At 39.3% G+C, this 15,819-nt stretch overlaps 2 protein-coding genes across 3 annotated transcripts; both read left to right on the forward strand.

The window, feature by feature from the left end:
• Positions 1–1,706: 1,706 nt before the first annotated feature.
• On the forward strand, positions 1,707–5,918 carry cnr1 (cannabinoid receptor 1). 2 transcript variants are annotated; one of them, XM_084952198.1, is made up of 2 exons: positions 1,707–2,272; positions 2,865–5,918. In XM_084952198.1, exon 2 carries the CDS (start codon positions 2,910–2,912, stop codon positions 4,317–4,319), a length of 1,410 nt encoding a protein of 469 aa, XP_084808324.1. In that variant the 5' UTR covers positions 1,707–2,272; positions 2,865–2,909; the 3' UTR covers positions 4,320–5,918. The 2 variants fall into 2 exon arrangements, with proteins under 2 accessions (XP_084808324.1, XP_084808323.1); XM_084952197.1 differs by having other exon boundaries at positions 1,708–2,277.
• A 2,504-nt stretch (positions 5,919–8,422) lies between these two features.
• On the forward strand, positions 8,423–14,188 carry akirin2 (akirin 2). Its single transcript, XM_084952200.1, has 5 exons — positions 8,423–8,959; positions 9,405–9,536; positions 11,798–11,947; positions 12,063–12,134; positions 13,559–14,188. Exons 1-5 carry the CDS (start codon positions 8,788–8,790, stop codon positions 13,567–13,569), a joined length of 537 nt encoding a protein of 178 aa, XP_084808326.1. The 5' UTR covers positions 8,423–8,787; the 3' UTR covers positions 13,570–14,188.
• Positions 14,189–15,819: the final 1,631 nt, after the last annotated feature.

The raw sequence follows: 15,819 nt of genomic DNA on the forward strand, positions 1-15,819 counted from the left end.
TGTTCCTTATTAGTAATTACACCTGCCAGGAAATATTTTCATGCCCTTAACTTTAATTGCATCAAACTACTTCTGCAGCTATTAAATTGTAGGAAATACAGCAAGGAAGTTGACAAAAAGATGCAGTGAAAAGGTGAAGTACAGCATATGATCGAAACACAAGTGGATAGGATATACTGAAACATCACAGTTGGCTTTTTAGCAGTGAAAGTGCATCTGAGGGAACCATTCTCCTTTCAGAGGGAGATTAAAAACAGTAAGATCATTACCTCAAGCTTGTGTACCAACTGAGATACCCAGAGCAGACAACGTGAAGCAGTGTCTCTCTCCTCACACTGCTTTGATGTTTCCTAGAACTAGGCATTTATCTCCCAGTTAGTCTTTTAGAGCTTATCAGTTTATCAACAGAGGAGGAAGAGGGCTTTTATTTTGGTATTCACTCAGGTTTCAATCAGTATGTGAAGCTCAGATCTTATCGAATCTAGTCTGGCTGATCGTGACTGTAAATAATGTGTTCTTTCTCAGTTTTTCTACAGATTATTGAGAATTAGCTTGGAGAAAATCTACAAGTAACTCACAGGCTCATACTAACAACCTTGACCTCATTTAAGCAAAAAGACAAAAAAATAATCTAAGTTCTTTTTGGCATTTCTGTCATTTCCTCCCCATGACAATAAATGAATTCAAACTTTGTGAAACAGTACACTTTGTTCACTTCAGACATCACTGGCAGCCATGGCGGAACGATATTAATAATTACACCTGTGACGATGACAGAGGCACAGTCTAATTTCAGTCCCAAAGAGCCAGCAAGTTGTTTTTTTTTAATTGTCTGTCTGCTGAGGCAGCCTGTGACCAACAAATGTCCAATTTTAATGCATCTATTCTGATTTTATCTGCAACATTACTGCTATCATCTCCTGCCTCCTTGGCCTGCACTGCCAATTCTGCCATTGTGCTGGCCTGAAGCCATGTGGGGAGAAGAAAACATCACTAAAATGTCTGAATAAATGGAAATTAGATCATTCATAATCAGTGAACTGAATCTTTATTTATTAAGACCATGCACAGGGCAGGGCTTTGCTATTGTGATTCATAACAGGATCTGACTCTTAATTTGTTGGTGAGTAATCTGATCGAAGGTGCTGATAACTAGTCGGCCTGTCCAGATGAGAAGGGACACTGGAGCAAATCTGAAGTGTACAAAGAAAAAACAAAAACAAAGAAAATGTCCTTGAATCATCACCGATCAGGACTGTGTGTGAAATGTGAAGTGTTTTAATGTTAAATGCGACTAAAACTTACTTTTCTTTATTTCTTTCTCCAATTTTCTTTCTCCAAATCGGGATCTTGAGGTTGTTTTTTAAGCTTTAAAAATAGCTGGAAGGCAGACCCGGCTGGATAGGTGGGGATGATGGGGTTCAACAGTTAGAGATAGCCAACAAAATATATGAAGTGTGCTATCTGCGCTCTGAGATTGTCAATCGTGGTTAATTATTCACAGAATAAACAGGCATGGAGTGACTATCAATGAAGTCTGCAACCTCCATCTGTCTTTGAAAGCATTCAAATTAAAGTTAAGCCTACTCAAGGCAACTGAAACGTGCAGCTATTTGTTCCTGCACAATACAAACGATTGTGATCACAATAACGTCATGAAGTAGGAGGACAGCAAGCTTCTACTAAGCTGCTATTTATCTATTTGTTGTGCTGTGGTGATGCTGGTTCTTTGCCCGAGAACATCCTCTGCAAAGAGGAGCTTTGGGAATTCTAAATTCAAAATCCCTTTTCTTTCTTTCTTTCTGTTTTTTTTTTTTTTTTTTTTTCACATAAGAACCCTCTGTCGTCTGCCTTGTTCCTATGCACCGCACTTGACAGCTTCATGGGTTGGGCAGATAACGCGGTATGGAAACACGTGACCGGGCTTTGTGGAAGCTACGCTTCATAAGTGTGAAGACAGAGAGAAATAGATTGGAGAGGCGGCAGGAGCAGCAGTAGCAGCAGGAGGAGCAGGAACAGCAACCTGTTTCCACAAAGCAGGAGCGCACTCCAAGAGCGAAAAGGCACTTCTGCAGACACCCGAAAAACTTAACTTGTGCAGAGAATTTGAAAAGCAAACTAATTATTATGATAAAAGTGACGATTTGCGTTTAAAGCTTTCACGGTGGTTGTCTCTCCTTTTATGTAAGATCTGAGTTGGTTGAAGGATGCGTTTCTGACTTGGACTAACGCGCGGTGAAAAAGGGCGATTCTGTGCACTTGGGAAAATTATGTAAGGTAAAAATCATCACTTTTCTATTGTAAGCGCTGCATTAATACTTAGATTAGTACTTCAAATGCCTTTTTAATGTTTCTTCCGCCATCAAAGGGTTGGTTTTTCTTTTTCTCTTAAATGTTACGTATTTCCAAATATTAATTTACGCACCGGAACACAGGTTCCAATATACATTCCCACATTAAATGTTTAAATTCGTGTGGGAGTCTTTAAAACTGTAGGTGGAAGTTATTTAATAATTATTGTTCTGTAATTTTATATGTCTCTTAGTAAGTTAGACTGCACAAATTTGCACAATAAGCTTAAAAAATGTATAAAACAGTACTAAGAACAACGTGAGCTACTATGTGGGTCATGCGGTCTAACTAACTCAGTAATATGTGTGGGAAAAAATCTGAACTGCACAGACTTTCAGATATCTGCAGTGGAAAATTTGAATTATGTGAGGATTATCCATCTTAGAGAAATTTCAGCCCAAATTTTGCACTGCTGCAAACTTGTTTCTGTTTATGGCTTGTATTTTCTTAGATTTTCAAAAATATTTCTGAAATTTTGTTGTTGTTTTGTTTGCTTTTTAATCAATTTGTAGGTTGTCCAGACATCTTAGACTGCAGTATAACCCTCAAACGCAGCCATGAAATCTGTGCTGGATGGTGTGGCAGACACCACCTTTCGGACTATTACATCTGGTTTGCAGTATCTGGGCTCCAACGATGCTAACTATGACGACCCGCTCAGTGATGTAGACTTCAAGGGCAGCTTCTCTCTGCAGAAGCCGTTATCTGCTTTCCGCAGCAACTCTTTCCCAAACAAAGTACCTCCAGACGAGGAGCTCATCCTCAAGGGCATCCCCTTCTACCCTACCAATGCCACAGACTTGTTTGGCAACAGGAGTACATTCAAAGATGAGACTAACAATATACAGTGTGGGGAGAACTTTATGGACATGGAGTGTTTCATGATCCTGACTCCTAGCCAGCAGCTGGCTGTGGCTGTGATGTCTCTGACCCTGGGCACCTTCACTGTTCTGGAAAACCTGGTGGTGCTCTGCGTCATCCTGCAGTCCCGCACCCTCCGCTGTCGACCGTCCTACCATTTCATCGGCAGTCTCGCTGTGGCTGACCTGCTGGGCAGTGTTATCTTTGTCTACAGCTTTTTGGACTTCCATGTTTTCCACAGGAAGGACAGCCCCAATGTTTTTCTCTTCAAGCTGGGTGGAGTCACGGCATCGTTCACAGCGTCAGTGGGGAGCCTTTTCCTCACTGCTATTGACCGCTACATCTCAATTCACCGGCCTCTCGCCTACAGGCGCATTGTGACACGGACCAAGGCTGTCATAGCCTTCTGTATGATGTGGACAATCTCCATCGTCATCGCAGTGCTACCTCTGCTGGGCTGGAACTGTAAGCGTCTCAATTCTGTTTGCTCAGACATATTCCCCCTCATCGATGAGAACTACCTGATGTTCTGGATCGGTGTAACCAGCGTGCTGCTTATTTTCATTATCTACGCCTACATATATATCCTGTGGAAAGCTCACCACCATGCTGTCCGCATGCTGAGCCGTGCCTCCCAGAAGAGCCTTGTTGTCTATTCAGCAGATGGGACCAAAGTGCAGACCACACGCCCTGATCAGGCACGCATGGACATCCGTCTGGCCAAGACCCTGGTGCTTATCCTGGTGGTGCTGGTAATCTGCTGGGGCCCATTGCTTGCCATCATGGTCTATGACCTCTTCTGGAGGATGGACGATGACATCAAGACAGTGTTTGCATTTTGCAGCATGCTCTGCCTGCTCAACTCCACTGTCAACCCAATCATCTACGCCTTGAGGAGCAAGGACCTGAGGCATGCTTTCCTCAGCTCCTGCAATGCCTGCAGGGGCAGTGGCCAGCAGTTGGACAATAGCCTCGAGTCAGACTGCCAGAACAGAAATACCCACATTTCTGCCAACAGGGCTGCAGAGAGTTGCGTGAAGACCACTGTGAAAATAGCCAAAGTAACAATGTCTGTATCAACTGAAACTTCTGCAGAAGCTGTCTAATTGGCCATGACGGGGAAAACTGTGTAAATGTCATCTCTCCCCTCCCCAAACAATGCCATTCCACAACGTAAAGCAGAGGTTAGGCATTCATCTCCCGAAAATTCCGACTTACATCCTCACGTAGATGCTTTAGTGGTTGCATAATTTACGTTTGTGTATGAGTACATAGTGTGCCAAAGTGCCAAATGGTATTGCAAGGTCATGTAAAGGACTCATATAACTGCAAGGGGTCATTAAAGACTATCATAAGTCTGCTGTTTACCAGAGACGTCATGATATCCAATTAGTGAAGGCATATTATATTTTTGTACTGTGAATTCAGGTTTTGAAAACAATATTTCATTTATGGGATAAGGGGCTACTGACATTTTTAAGTAGAGATGTTTTACTGTGTCATTTAGACTTTAACACGTCTTGCACCATAAAAGTATGAAATCCTCGCATCTTGACTTTCTACAGGCTTCATGTACATGTTGCATATCGACATTTCTATAAGCAAATAGAAGGAAAAAATTGATGCAAACTGTCTTTGCCATATAACATGTTACTTTTGTACTTCTGACAACACTCAGTGAGTGGCAAACGTGTGAGGAGATTTTTGAGAAATCAAAGGTGGTTTGTGTTCCAAGACAGAAAACATTATCGCCATGATGAAGCAAACTCTAAGGCAAATAGATTCACAGCTTTTGGCATCGTGAAATCTGAAATGGCATCTTCCGCGGGAGAGTGACTGTCCCCGATGTCTGTTTCTTTACTCGCTGGCTGTTACACCCTCAGAGTAACGTGTCTTTGTTCCGATGTATACCAACTGTACAGTGTTTTCCTGCAAAATAAAGTGTTCAGATCGACTCATTCAACTACAAAGCCGAGACGACAATAACAAAAAAGCTTTTGTTCGAGGCTTGAACAGCTCAAAAACTGAATTTGGACGCAGTGTGCTGGTCACTACTGTAAAAAACTGACTCTAGCTGCTTTCATCAAATGTATGATTTTACTGGATTCAGCCTTGTACGTGTGTGATACCTTGTGACTTGGTGATATGTTTCCAGTCCTGAGCCTTTTGATCATTGCAGTGAGGTGTTTTAGTGCTACTGTTGCAGCGGGGCATCATGTTGGAAAATAACCCATGCACGGGGCTAGTGAAGTAGTTTTGGCGTAACTCTACATTTAAAAAAAAAAAAAAGTCTACTTTTATTTTATGTATGAAAACAAAGAAACTAAGGTCTTTTCATTAGCTGGTACTTTGAATGAGAGTTTTTGTGTATGCGTTCTGTGGAGCATTGACAACTGACCTTACAAAAGAAGCTCAGAAGATGTGATTTTTCTAATAGGTGATGTAGTACTTTTAATCTAGAAATCTCACAGCACAATTGTTCTGTAGACATTTATCTCGGTGTAAACTTATCCAGACAGCTGTTTATCAGTATGCTTTGCTGCCTCTTGTAATTTTGAGTATTGAAGATCAAAATGTCAACTGTCAAGTGGCTTCTGTACATTGGTGGCATAATGAGGAATCTATGACTTTAAAAATCCCAATCAGTCAAGTGTTTTTAGTATTGCTGTTCTCAAACTTTTGAATAAAGTCGCAGCTGGTGGTCACTTCGCCTGCAGTTTGTTTGTTTGATTGATTAATTAATGATGGAAAACAGCACGTTTTTGCCTAATCTATCCACTCAGTTGAGAGGGACCAGACGCTAAGAAAGCACAGCTCTGAGCTCCTGAGCATCTGTGATGCTTCAGTGCCCCCTTGTGGAAGAATCTAATCAGCCTTTTTGAATAAAGAGGACATTCCTCCTGTTGGATTTAGCTTTGTTACGGTTACTTATCGCAGCCCTAAAAGTGACAAATTGCAAATCACTGGCTGCAAATCATCTCCTGACAGCAACATCTGCTCTGATCTTTTTATCTCTTGGCTTACATGAAGAGGGGAATTGAAACATCTGTTCTCACAGCTGTCCTTGGGATTTTATTTAATGCAGATGCTTCAGTCTTCAAAAGAAAAAAAAGCAAAAAAAAAAAAAAAAAGCCATGCATACATGAACAGGTCTCTCAGTAGTCAGCATGGTGATTCAACGGTTGGCGCTTCTGTTTCAAAGCACACAGGTCCAAACCAAGGCAGGACCCTTGTACAGATGTGGGTGAATGAGATTCTTAAAAGTTTGACTTCCTGTTTAAATAAAAGTTAATAACCCTGTCAAAAAACAATAGCCTTTATTCTAATTACATTTTTCTCCTTTTTACATATTAGATCGCTGATTATGCAACAAGTCATACAAGACTAGTGAAAATAGGTCTTTTCCACACCCTTTAGCACTAATATCAGTCTTAAATCAGAATAATAATAGTTTATTGAGCCGCACAGCAGCACAGTGACACAAAGAAGAAGTGGTGAAATAAACAAAGCTAGCATATCCTGTTGTACAGTTCAAACATAGCATATGTGTACAGAGGTTGCTGAGGAAGTGATGGATGGGAAATGTCTTCAGTGTATCTGTGCAAGAGGTTGAGGGTTATTTCAAAACTCAAACCGCATCTCTGAGAGACAGACTTTTGCAATCTGATTGTTAGAAATGAAAATACCATATTTTGTAATAATTGTTTTAGAATTTTCATTATTCTTAATATTATTCTTTGCATCAAACAAGACAAGGCTGAAGCAAAGAAAACACAAGTCTTTGTGTTATTAAAAAAAAAAAAAAAGACTAAATCAAAGTGCCACACCCAAGCTTTAAAGGGAGTCCTACAGGGTATCAAAGGTAGAACAGTTCTCAACTTTAACATTTGCGGAGCATTTTATGGCTTCCATATATTCTCAGTAATAAGGAATGAGAAGAATTCAATTTGTACTTGGGGGTTTGGTTTTTAGCAAGCAGCAAGCTGTCTGGTATTATATCCGGCATAAAACACATATCCTAAAGTACCTTATTAACCTAACAGAGCACTTTGCTCACTTTTCTTCCCTAGAGTTTCTAAAAGTAGAATGAGAGGCAGAGCCTTCGGTTATCAGGCCCTCTCCTGTGGGAACCAGCTTGAGTTTGGATTCAGGAAGTCTTTTAAAAAACTAAACTGAAAACTTTCCGTTTTGATGAAGCTTATAGTTAGGGCTGGATGAGGCGACAGTGAATGATCCCTTATTTTAAACTGGTGCTGGGCTTCTTTTGATGCACTCATTTCTTTTTCATTTACCTCTTTTCACTCCCTGTGGATTCATACATCACAACTGCATTTAATCACTAATAATGATCAAACTCTACTTTCACTTATTGTTTGGATTTAGTCTTTTCCCTTACCTCCAATCATCTGCAACAGATTCCTGCCAAATTCCTTAGGGATTATTAAAGTGTTCCAATTCTGATGATTCTGTTGGAGGCTTCATGTTTTTTTCTTCCCACTGTCACTAAGTGTTTGCTCACTTCTGGTTGTTGAGTTTTCTCTCTAACATTTAAGTAACTTTACCTTACAGTATAAATTGCCTTGGGGGTGACTGTTGTTGTGATTTGGAGCTATACAACAAAATAAAATTGAATTGGGTGAAACCTTAGGATTAATTTAAACAGAAGCTTTTCTTCATTTGTTAGTAATGACACAAGACGACACTTCTTTTTCTGAGGCACATTCTCAAGTACATAATTTAAACGGGATTATACAATGTATGGACGACAAACAACACATAGAGAACATAGAGAAATCGGAGTTCTTCACCATTTAAGTAGCTGAATTTTAACTACTTTAAATATTGTTATTAGCCAGTTAATTATGTTAGGCAAGCTAGTGATGATTTCGGTCAATGTTTCCTCACATATCCAAGATTTAATGCTTTAAAATGTGTACTTTCAATGGTTTCTTTTAGAAAACAACTCGTAAATGTCAAGTCTTTTGCACAAATACTTTTTAAAATGTATTTGATATCATATCCTAAAGTTTTACAGGAAACTGAAACTTCGCGTGGGTTTGGTACGTTTTGTGAACAAACAAAAACAAATTTAAAAAGAGTGCGTTTTCTGTGTTTTCGGGAAATGTAGTTTTCAAAATGTACAACCAAACGGATGCGAAAGTGTCTAAAAACTACAATTACCTGCAAGAGCGTGTCTTCTTGCACATGCGCATTACCAAACAAACGCAAACTAATAAAAGGTAGGGTTGTCCAGACCGTTGTAGTCGGTGCTCTCAGCTAATGTGGTAAAATCTGTAATCATCTGATTTAATGCGACGTTTTCGCTACGTTATTTTATCCTGGTCACGGTAAAATATCTTCGTTAACGTGAACGTTGTGAGATTTATCAGTGGAAGACAACGGGAGACGAAAAAAATCCGTATTTGTCTGCAGCCCGGAAAGGCTTCTACCGATCGACTTAGCTAACACTAGCTAGCAAAAGCGGTACATACCCGGGCCCGGGCCGGCGGCTTTCTCGGATACCAAGGAATTTTGAAGTTTCCTGGCTTTAAATATTTAACATATTTAAGCGCGATGGCTTGTGGAGCGACTCTAAAAAGGAGTTTGGACTTTGATCCGTTAATGAGCCCTGCTTCCCCCAAAAGAAGGAGGTGCGCCCCGGTTATGTCTCCGGTGTCTTCACCGCAGAAATATCTGCGCATGGAGCCATCGCCTTTCGGGGAAGTGTCGTCCAGACTCACCACGGGTAAGAAATGATGTCTACGTTTGATTTCACGGCCCTCTAGTTTTCTATATTTATACCACGCCATATTAACAAGTATTTCCAGTGGCGTACATGATGTAACGCTCCAAACACGATTGTGTAAAGTTAAGACAAGCATTGTTATATTTAGCGCAGCATGTGGTGGTAATTTTGTTATAAATTCAACTTCCATCGAACTTTTATGGCTTTATGAAGAAATATTGTTTGGTAGTAATGTGCGGGGGGGGGGGGGGGGGATAGTAAAAGAATAATCTCTTACAGTTTAACTGATTGATTTAATGTATTTGTCTACAGTCGGGATATACATTAAAATAATGCCAAGGCCATACTTAATGATCATATCTGAATACTGCATCGACTCTGTCTCCATACAATCACAGCATCTCTATGTAAAGATCTCATTTAATGCTGCTTCTATCTTTTTCAGAGCAAATTCTACACAACATTAAACAGGAGTACAAGAGGTTTCAGAAACGGCGACACCTGGACAGTGCTTTCCAGCAGGCTGAAGGCTGTCCTCTGGACCTGCAGAACATTCCTGGTGGATCTGCCTTACCAGGTAGCTATACCTGGGTTGTTTTTGAATAGGCTTGTAATCCATCAACTTCCTGTTTGAGATCAGGGTTTAAAGGGTAATATAAATATTTAAGTCAGTTGCATGGAGTGTGGATGAGCTTATTGTGAGGGATTGTTTTGGGTTACAAGCCTGAATTTTCTAATTTTTCACACTAAATCATCACTTTTCTTTTACTGCTTTGTTTTTTTTATAACATTGCTTGCTTGCTGGGAAATCCTGCTGCCTAAGGCAACTCCACAAAAAAAGGCAGAGGGAGAACAGATGACATTCCTTCCTCATCCTTTTGCTTTCTTTTGATTGTGAGGTGTTTTTTTTTTTTTGTTTTTTTTTTTGTAATTCTCCCAGATGGGAGTGTACAACAGACATTGGAGTCTACAGATGGTAGAGGCGCTCTGGGTCTTAAAATTACAGTTGACTTAAAGCGTATTTGCTGTACTAATACTTAACTGCAGTCAACAGTGGTGTTAAGTCTAAAAATAAGTGTCAGTGGCACATTTGCGTGACACTACTTCCATACATCAGGGTATTATGTCATCAGATAGTTCTTTATTTGAACTGTTCAGCTTCACTAAAACATTTATCAAGACGTGCGATAATTGTGTTTAGTGTTGTTTTACTGGTAACATAAATGGCCTTTTATTCTACCAATAACAGTAACAGAAATATACATCTTGGTTGAAGGTTGGGATGTAAAAAAAAAAAAAGACGGCAATCACAATTGGTGTATCACAGATAATTTTCTTTTATATGCTTAAAATGAGTGACAGAACCCATAAACTCACCAAAACAGTGATTACATAGGAATGTTTGGGGGGTGGACAGATCATAAAGTGAAAACCAGATGTGTTTTAGAGTAAGATTAAAACCCGACAGGAAGCATATGCACTTGTTTGTTTGTTTGTTTTTTAAACAAGATCTAGGGCAGATGAGGTGTTTTAAACTGTATAATTACAGTATGAGGCTCAGGTTAATGTATTCGACTCGACAGCAGGCCTGTTTTGACTATATTTTTCTCATCAGTTTTAAGTTGCTTTGTTACAACCCTCTTTTCTATTAGAAATTTTTGGTTCCTAGCTATTATCAGACAGATTTAAAACAAACTTATAGAAAAACATGCTGGAATAAGACTATTGTGTTGCTCTGGTATGTTTAACAACGAGAACCTGCAGCCTGCTCGTCTCCTACTTTCCTGAGTGTAGAAGTACTCCACTGGTGCTGCTTTTATACTCTTGTCATTAGCTGGTCTCAAAGCCCACCATGAAATAGTCTACTTCCATTACCATCTACTTCCAAAAGGCATTTTGGTTCATGATTATGGACACAGTGACGCTTCTTTTTTCCCCCCTTAACTCGGCACAATTTTGTTAAGTAATAGGAAATATCTTTGGCCAGAATCTTCAGTGGGGAGGTGTCACCATGGCAACCAGGAAAAACAAGCTTAAAAAGAGCATTATTTTGTTCCCCCAGCAGTTGTTTTCATGAAGATAATCAAGTTTGTTTGTTTTTCCTTTGCCTAAACCAAGTCATTTTTAATGTTAATTAATATAATAATGTATTATAAACCTGTCATCTGTCTGGCGTGACTCAAAGTGTGGCCTCTGGTGTCAGCAGCGAAACGGTTTACTCTTCCACAAAGCGTGCCAGCCTCCAAGTGTGGACGTTTAAAAAGTGGAAAAATATTAATATATATTAATTTTGTGTGGCACTAGTCAATAGATTAGGGGTTGTGACTGTTTCACTAACTGCCGAGCGCCTGCGTTGCATTAATTATGAACGTGTAGGCAATCTGTCACTGTCTGTGACACAGCCTCTCAGCCGAGTGTCTATTCACACAGTGAGGGCACGATTGATGCAGCACATTGCTGCCACCATGCTCACACTGTTTTGGAGTGGTTCTAAAACGTACAAGCACAACACGTTGCAGCTTGTTGGCCCAAACTCTATTGTTAGAAACAAAAATTAGAAAAATAATGTCGGCATGACTTGAGACTTGTAGGCCGTTTTGCTGGCAGCAGAAATACCTGATTCGTGGTGCAGCGGTATCAAATTAAGGCAAGACTGACTGTGCTTCCTTTGCTTTGTTTGAAGCAGGGCTTTGATTTGTTAGCATGAAGCTGACAATTTTTTATTTCTTTGTTGCTGCAGGCTGATTCTCTGGGATATATTTTGCCTGTAGTGTTTTTTTTTTTTTTTTTTTTTTGGATATATATAACTTACATGTGAATTACTGACTCTTTCAACAGGTACATCCTCAGGTGCTTCATCTCCTGCCAGGAAAGAACAGCCTTTGTTTTCCCTCAGACAAGTTGGGATGATCTGCGAAAGACTACTGAAGGAGCGAGAGGACAAAATCCGTGAGGAGTATGACGAGATTCTGACGACAAAGCTTGCAGGTATTGTTTTTTTTGTTTGTTTTTTTTTTATTTATTTTTAATGTTATGTTCACTTGCAAGTGATCCAAACTGAGTTTTTTAAAAAAAAAAATAAAAATTTGATTTATTCCACCAGAGCAATATGACGCCTTTGTCAAGTTCACCCATGATCAGCTGATGCGAAGGTTTGGAGAGCAGCCTGCAAGCTGTGAGTGGATATTTTTGCTGTTAAACATTTCTGTCATATTAGCGATAGCTATGGTATTTGCCTCTTGAGGTTAAAGTGCATAATAAGTAGTTAATATAAAAATATAATATAAAAGGAAACTTGCTTTTCATGGCAGAGCTCTTGTCAGAGTCTGTGTACATTTATGCTTTATCAGCAGTTACACAGCTTCTTGGTGCATGTTTACATTTTCACAGCAGACTGAAGCAGTCTGAGCTAAATGGAAGTATAATGATGTGAGGCTGAACTGTCTAAAATGACAAAGTATTTGCTGCAGTAGACTGTGAGAGTGCAGCCTTTTCAGTGTGCCCAGGCATATCAGCTTATGCTGATAAAAGCCTCAGAGTCAAGCCAACATGAATGAAATTCAAATCGTAGATGATGTTTTAGCTTCTTAGGGCTATTTGTGTGAAGGAAGAACTCACATTTTAAGCGGTAGCAACCAGAACTAGGCTGCATGTTAGTGCTCGCTCATTTTTCCAGAATTTGGTTACAACTGACACATAGTGACCCATTTTCTATATTCAGGTGCTGCAGAGGTGGTGCAGTGTTTGGTGGGGATAAATGGATATTTATTTAAACTTCTTCATCTGCAAACATCTCTCAAAACCTACTTTTGAAAAATGTTTCTGGTGCATAAGCTGTATATAAGTATTCAGTCCCTCCTTGTCCACCGAACCCCTCTATTGAGGGGAAAGCCTGCAATATTTGCCCCCCTTAGTGGTGCTGGTGACTTTTCCACATCTGCTGTGTGGATTGTGATCAGTTGATCAATTTCTTGTAGACGTGGTAGGGCTCGACTTATTTATTGACAGGTTGCTGTAGGCTATTTGCAGATGTATCAGTATTTGTATTTATTAATGGCCAGTAAATGGTAGGGGGTAAAAGCAGTAGAGACAGAGCAAACACCCTTCAACCATGTTATGAATATTGACTTTGCATAGTTTGTCCACAAGAGGGCGCTCTGCAACTTCCACGTTCACAACGTGTGTTTGCAAACACAACAGCCAATCCTGTACTGGTCAGGCTTTTATTATTAGCTTAATCATTTACAAACATGCTACAATTACTTTTTTTTTTTTTTTTTTTTTTTTTTACATATAAAAATTCATAGAAAACAAAGAAATCTGTGAAATCTGTTTTTTGCATGTTAATATAGAAGATGTTAAATTAAAAGTAATATTGAAAAGTACATTTTTAAAAACAAAATGCAAACAAAATTTTGAGCTCTAGCTTGGTTTTTGCATGCTGAATCCCATTTATGAAGTTGTCAGTGCAAACATTTTTAGCTGAACTTTTGTTAAATGTCTTCTAGCTTAGACAGGATTTATAAACTGTCTTATTAAGAACAGTTCCTGTCTGCCATCTCATATGTGTAATCGTTTATTCCTTTTTTCCTTCCATAGATGTTTCCTGAGGTCGGCGCCCAAATGGAGTACCATTTACTACAAACTAATCCAGGGCCTCACTGGGTCTAGTTGGACTTTTCTCCTAGCTGTGCCATATCGCCTCTATGTGGACTCTCTGCCTCAGGCATCACTTAGTGGCACTGATGTTTGCTGTTGCCTCCAGAGTTTGGAGGGCGCCCTGCTGCCTTCATGTCTGAGGACCCGCTGTGGCTCCACCCGTGGCCTCTCCACTGCCGCATCGATATTTATTTGGCGTTGTTCTGATGCCTTTGTGAAAGGCTGACTGCCACCACTCATTTGACCTTTTGATTTCACTTTATTTTTTATCATATTGAGTCGTTCCACAGAGAGGATGTTACTGTCGCGGCTTTTCTGTACGTACTTTTTTGAAAAAAAGGAATGGCTGAAGACCGCTTTCAGACTGACTTGAGGAACAGTTGTCTTGGCTTGTTTCAACATAGTTTAAACTGTACTGGTGATTACTGCTTTTACACTTGTATACACTGTATATTTTTATTTTTTTGCTTGATGTGTGTCCATTGTACCATAATTTCATGGTTTTATTTGCTGTAGGTATGAAGGGGCTTTGATTCAAGAAAATCAAACAAATAAAAGTCTTTACACAAATGTTAATTTTAGATTGTGGGTTGTTTGGGGGGGGGGGGGTTGTGTTTGTTTGTTTTCTAGCCTTTTACCCTTTCTATCACTTGGTAATGGGCTTTGCCATTGTGATTTGTTACTTGGGGGTAGTTGTTGCTCATCTCCCAGGCCACAACCACACTCAAGTAATTCATAAAATTCATACAAATCAACTACTAACTGGGAGGTTGGTGGTTCAGTCCCTCCCTGCTCCAGTCTGTATCCCAAAGTATTCTTGGGCTAGATACTGAGGCAAGTTGATCCAAATGTGTTCATCAGAGTGTGAATGTTAGAAAGCCCTTTATTTAGAAAAGGTGGTTGTGTGAATGGGGCATGTTGTACAAAGCGCTTTGAGTAGAAAAGTGCTATATAAACTGCAGTCCATTTACCATTTATGTAGTTGTTGCATTAAACGCTTATATAAAAATCAACTTGATGTTTGTTAAAATAAAAAATTTGGGGGACTAATTTATTGATTCATATATAAACAAGGAGCCCCAGGCCTCCAAAAAGTACTCATGTCATATTAGTGTTTTGGTATGTTCATTTATAATTACTGGTCATTCATACGTTCTGTAAATGTATTTAAGGCTTGGGGCAATAACATTCATTAGGATAATAAATGTGAACGCTTAACACAAAATGACAATATTCAGCTGAAAAGTGTTTTTCTTTTTTTTAAATAAAATTCGGCTCTTATATTCTGATAAGAGCCATAAAAATTGCAAACGCTTGCAGTACAGTAGCAGAAAGCTTAAGTAAAAAGAAAATTACATTTGGTAATGAAAAAAGTAAAATCACTGTGATGCAGGGATTATTGAATCATTGTATGTTTATATAGTAGTTTTGACTTTGAAAATCACGCAGAAGCCCTGATATTGATCGGATGTTATCTCCTCAGTAATTCAAAGATGAGAAGACTCGAAAAATGGAGAAATGTAATTACCCAACTTCTCCTTCCGGAGATGGTATTTGGAATAGATCACAAACTTTCCAGTAATCCGCGGGACCATTTTTCCTCCATATTTATAACTTTCATACCTCCTGTTAAAGGTCATTTAAAATCACCAAAGATCTCGATTATCAATAAATTTGAGAAACAGTACAAAAATAACTTAATCCTTCCCTCAATCTTTTTAGTGAGGATTTATATATTTTTTCGACTCGTTACTTATGGAAAAAAGTTTTTCCAAGCTTTAAAGCTGCATTTAACGATATGAAACTGAAGTCACGTGAGTCCTCGAGCCAATTGGACCCTCTGTTACCAGGGAAAAACACTTGACTCAAGCTCCTCCATTCAACGGCTCTTGTTTTAGAACTTGCTCAAGTGCACAGATTTTATCCAGGGACTTGAACTTTTGTCTCTTGTAGTCAATAAAAAGCTACAATTAATAATAATAAAACTTTTTTTCCGCAGGAGCGTTGTTGGTCATTTTTAAATTCACCAGCTCCCTCGTTTTAAGATGGCTGGCGATGATAAAACTAACCGCAGTCATATTGTCCGCCCTTTCACCTCCACTTTAAGTTTACTTTTTCCCCTCTCCATGCCATAATATGACCGGGAGCAGCCTAGAACAAATTCGAACAAACCCTTTCTTTTATTTACGCTATTTTCTAAA

Source organism: Perissodus microlepis, chromosome 15 (assembly GCF_051167445.1).
Source record: "Perissodus microlepis isolate ML-2025 ecotype Zambia chromosome 15, ASM5116744v1, whole genome shotgun sequence".
Classification (NCBI taxonomy): domain Eukaryota; kingdom Metazoa; phylum Chordata; class Actinopteri; order Cichliformes; family Cichlidae; genus Perissodus; species Perissodus microlepis.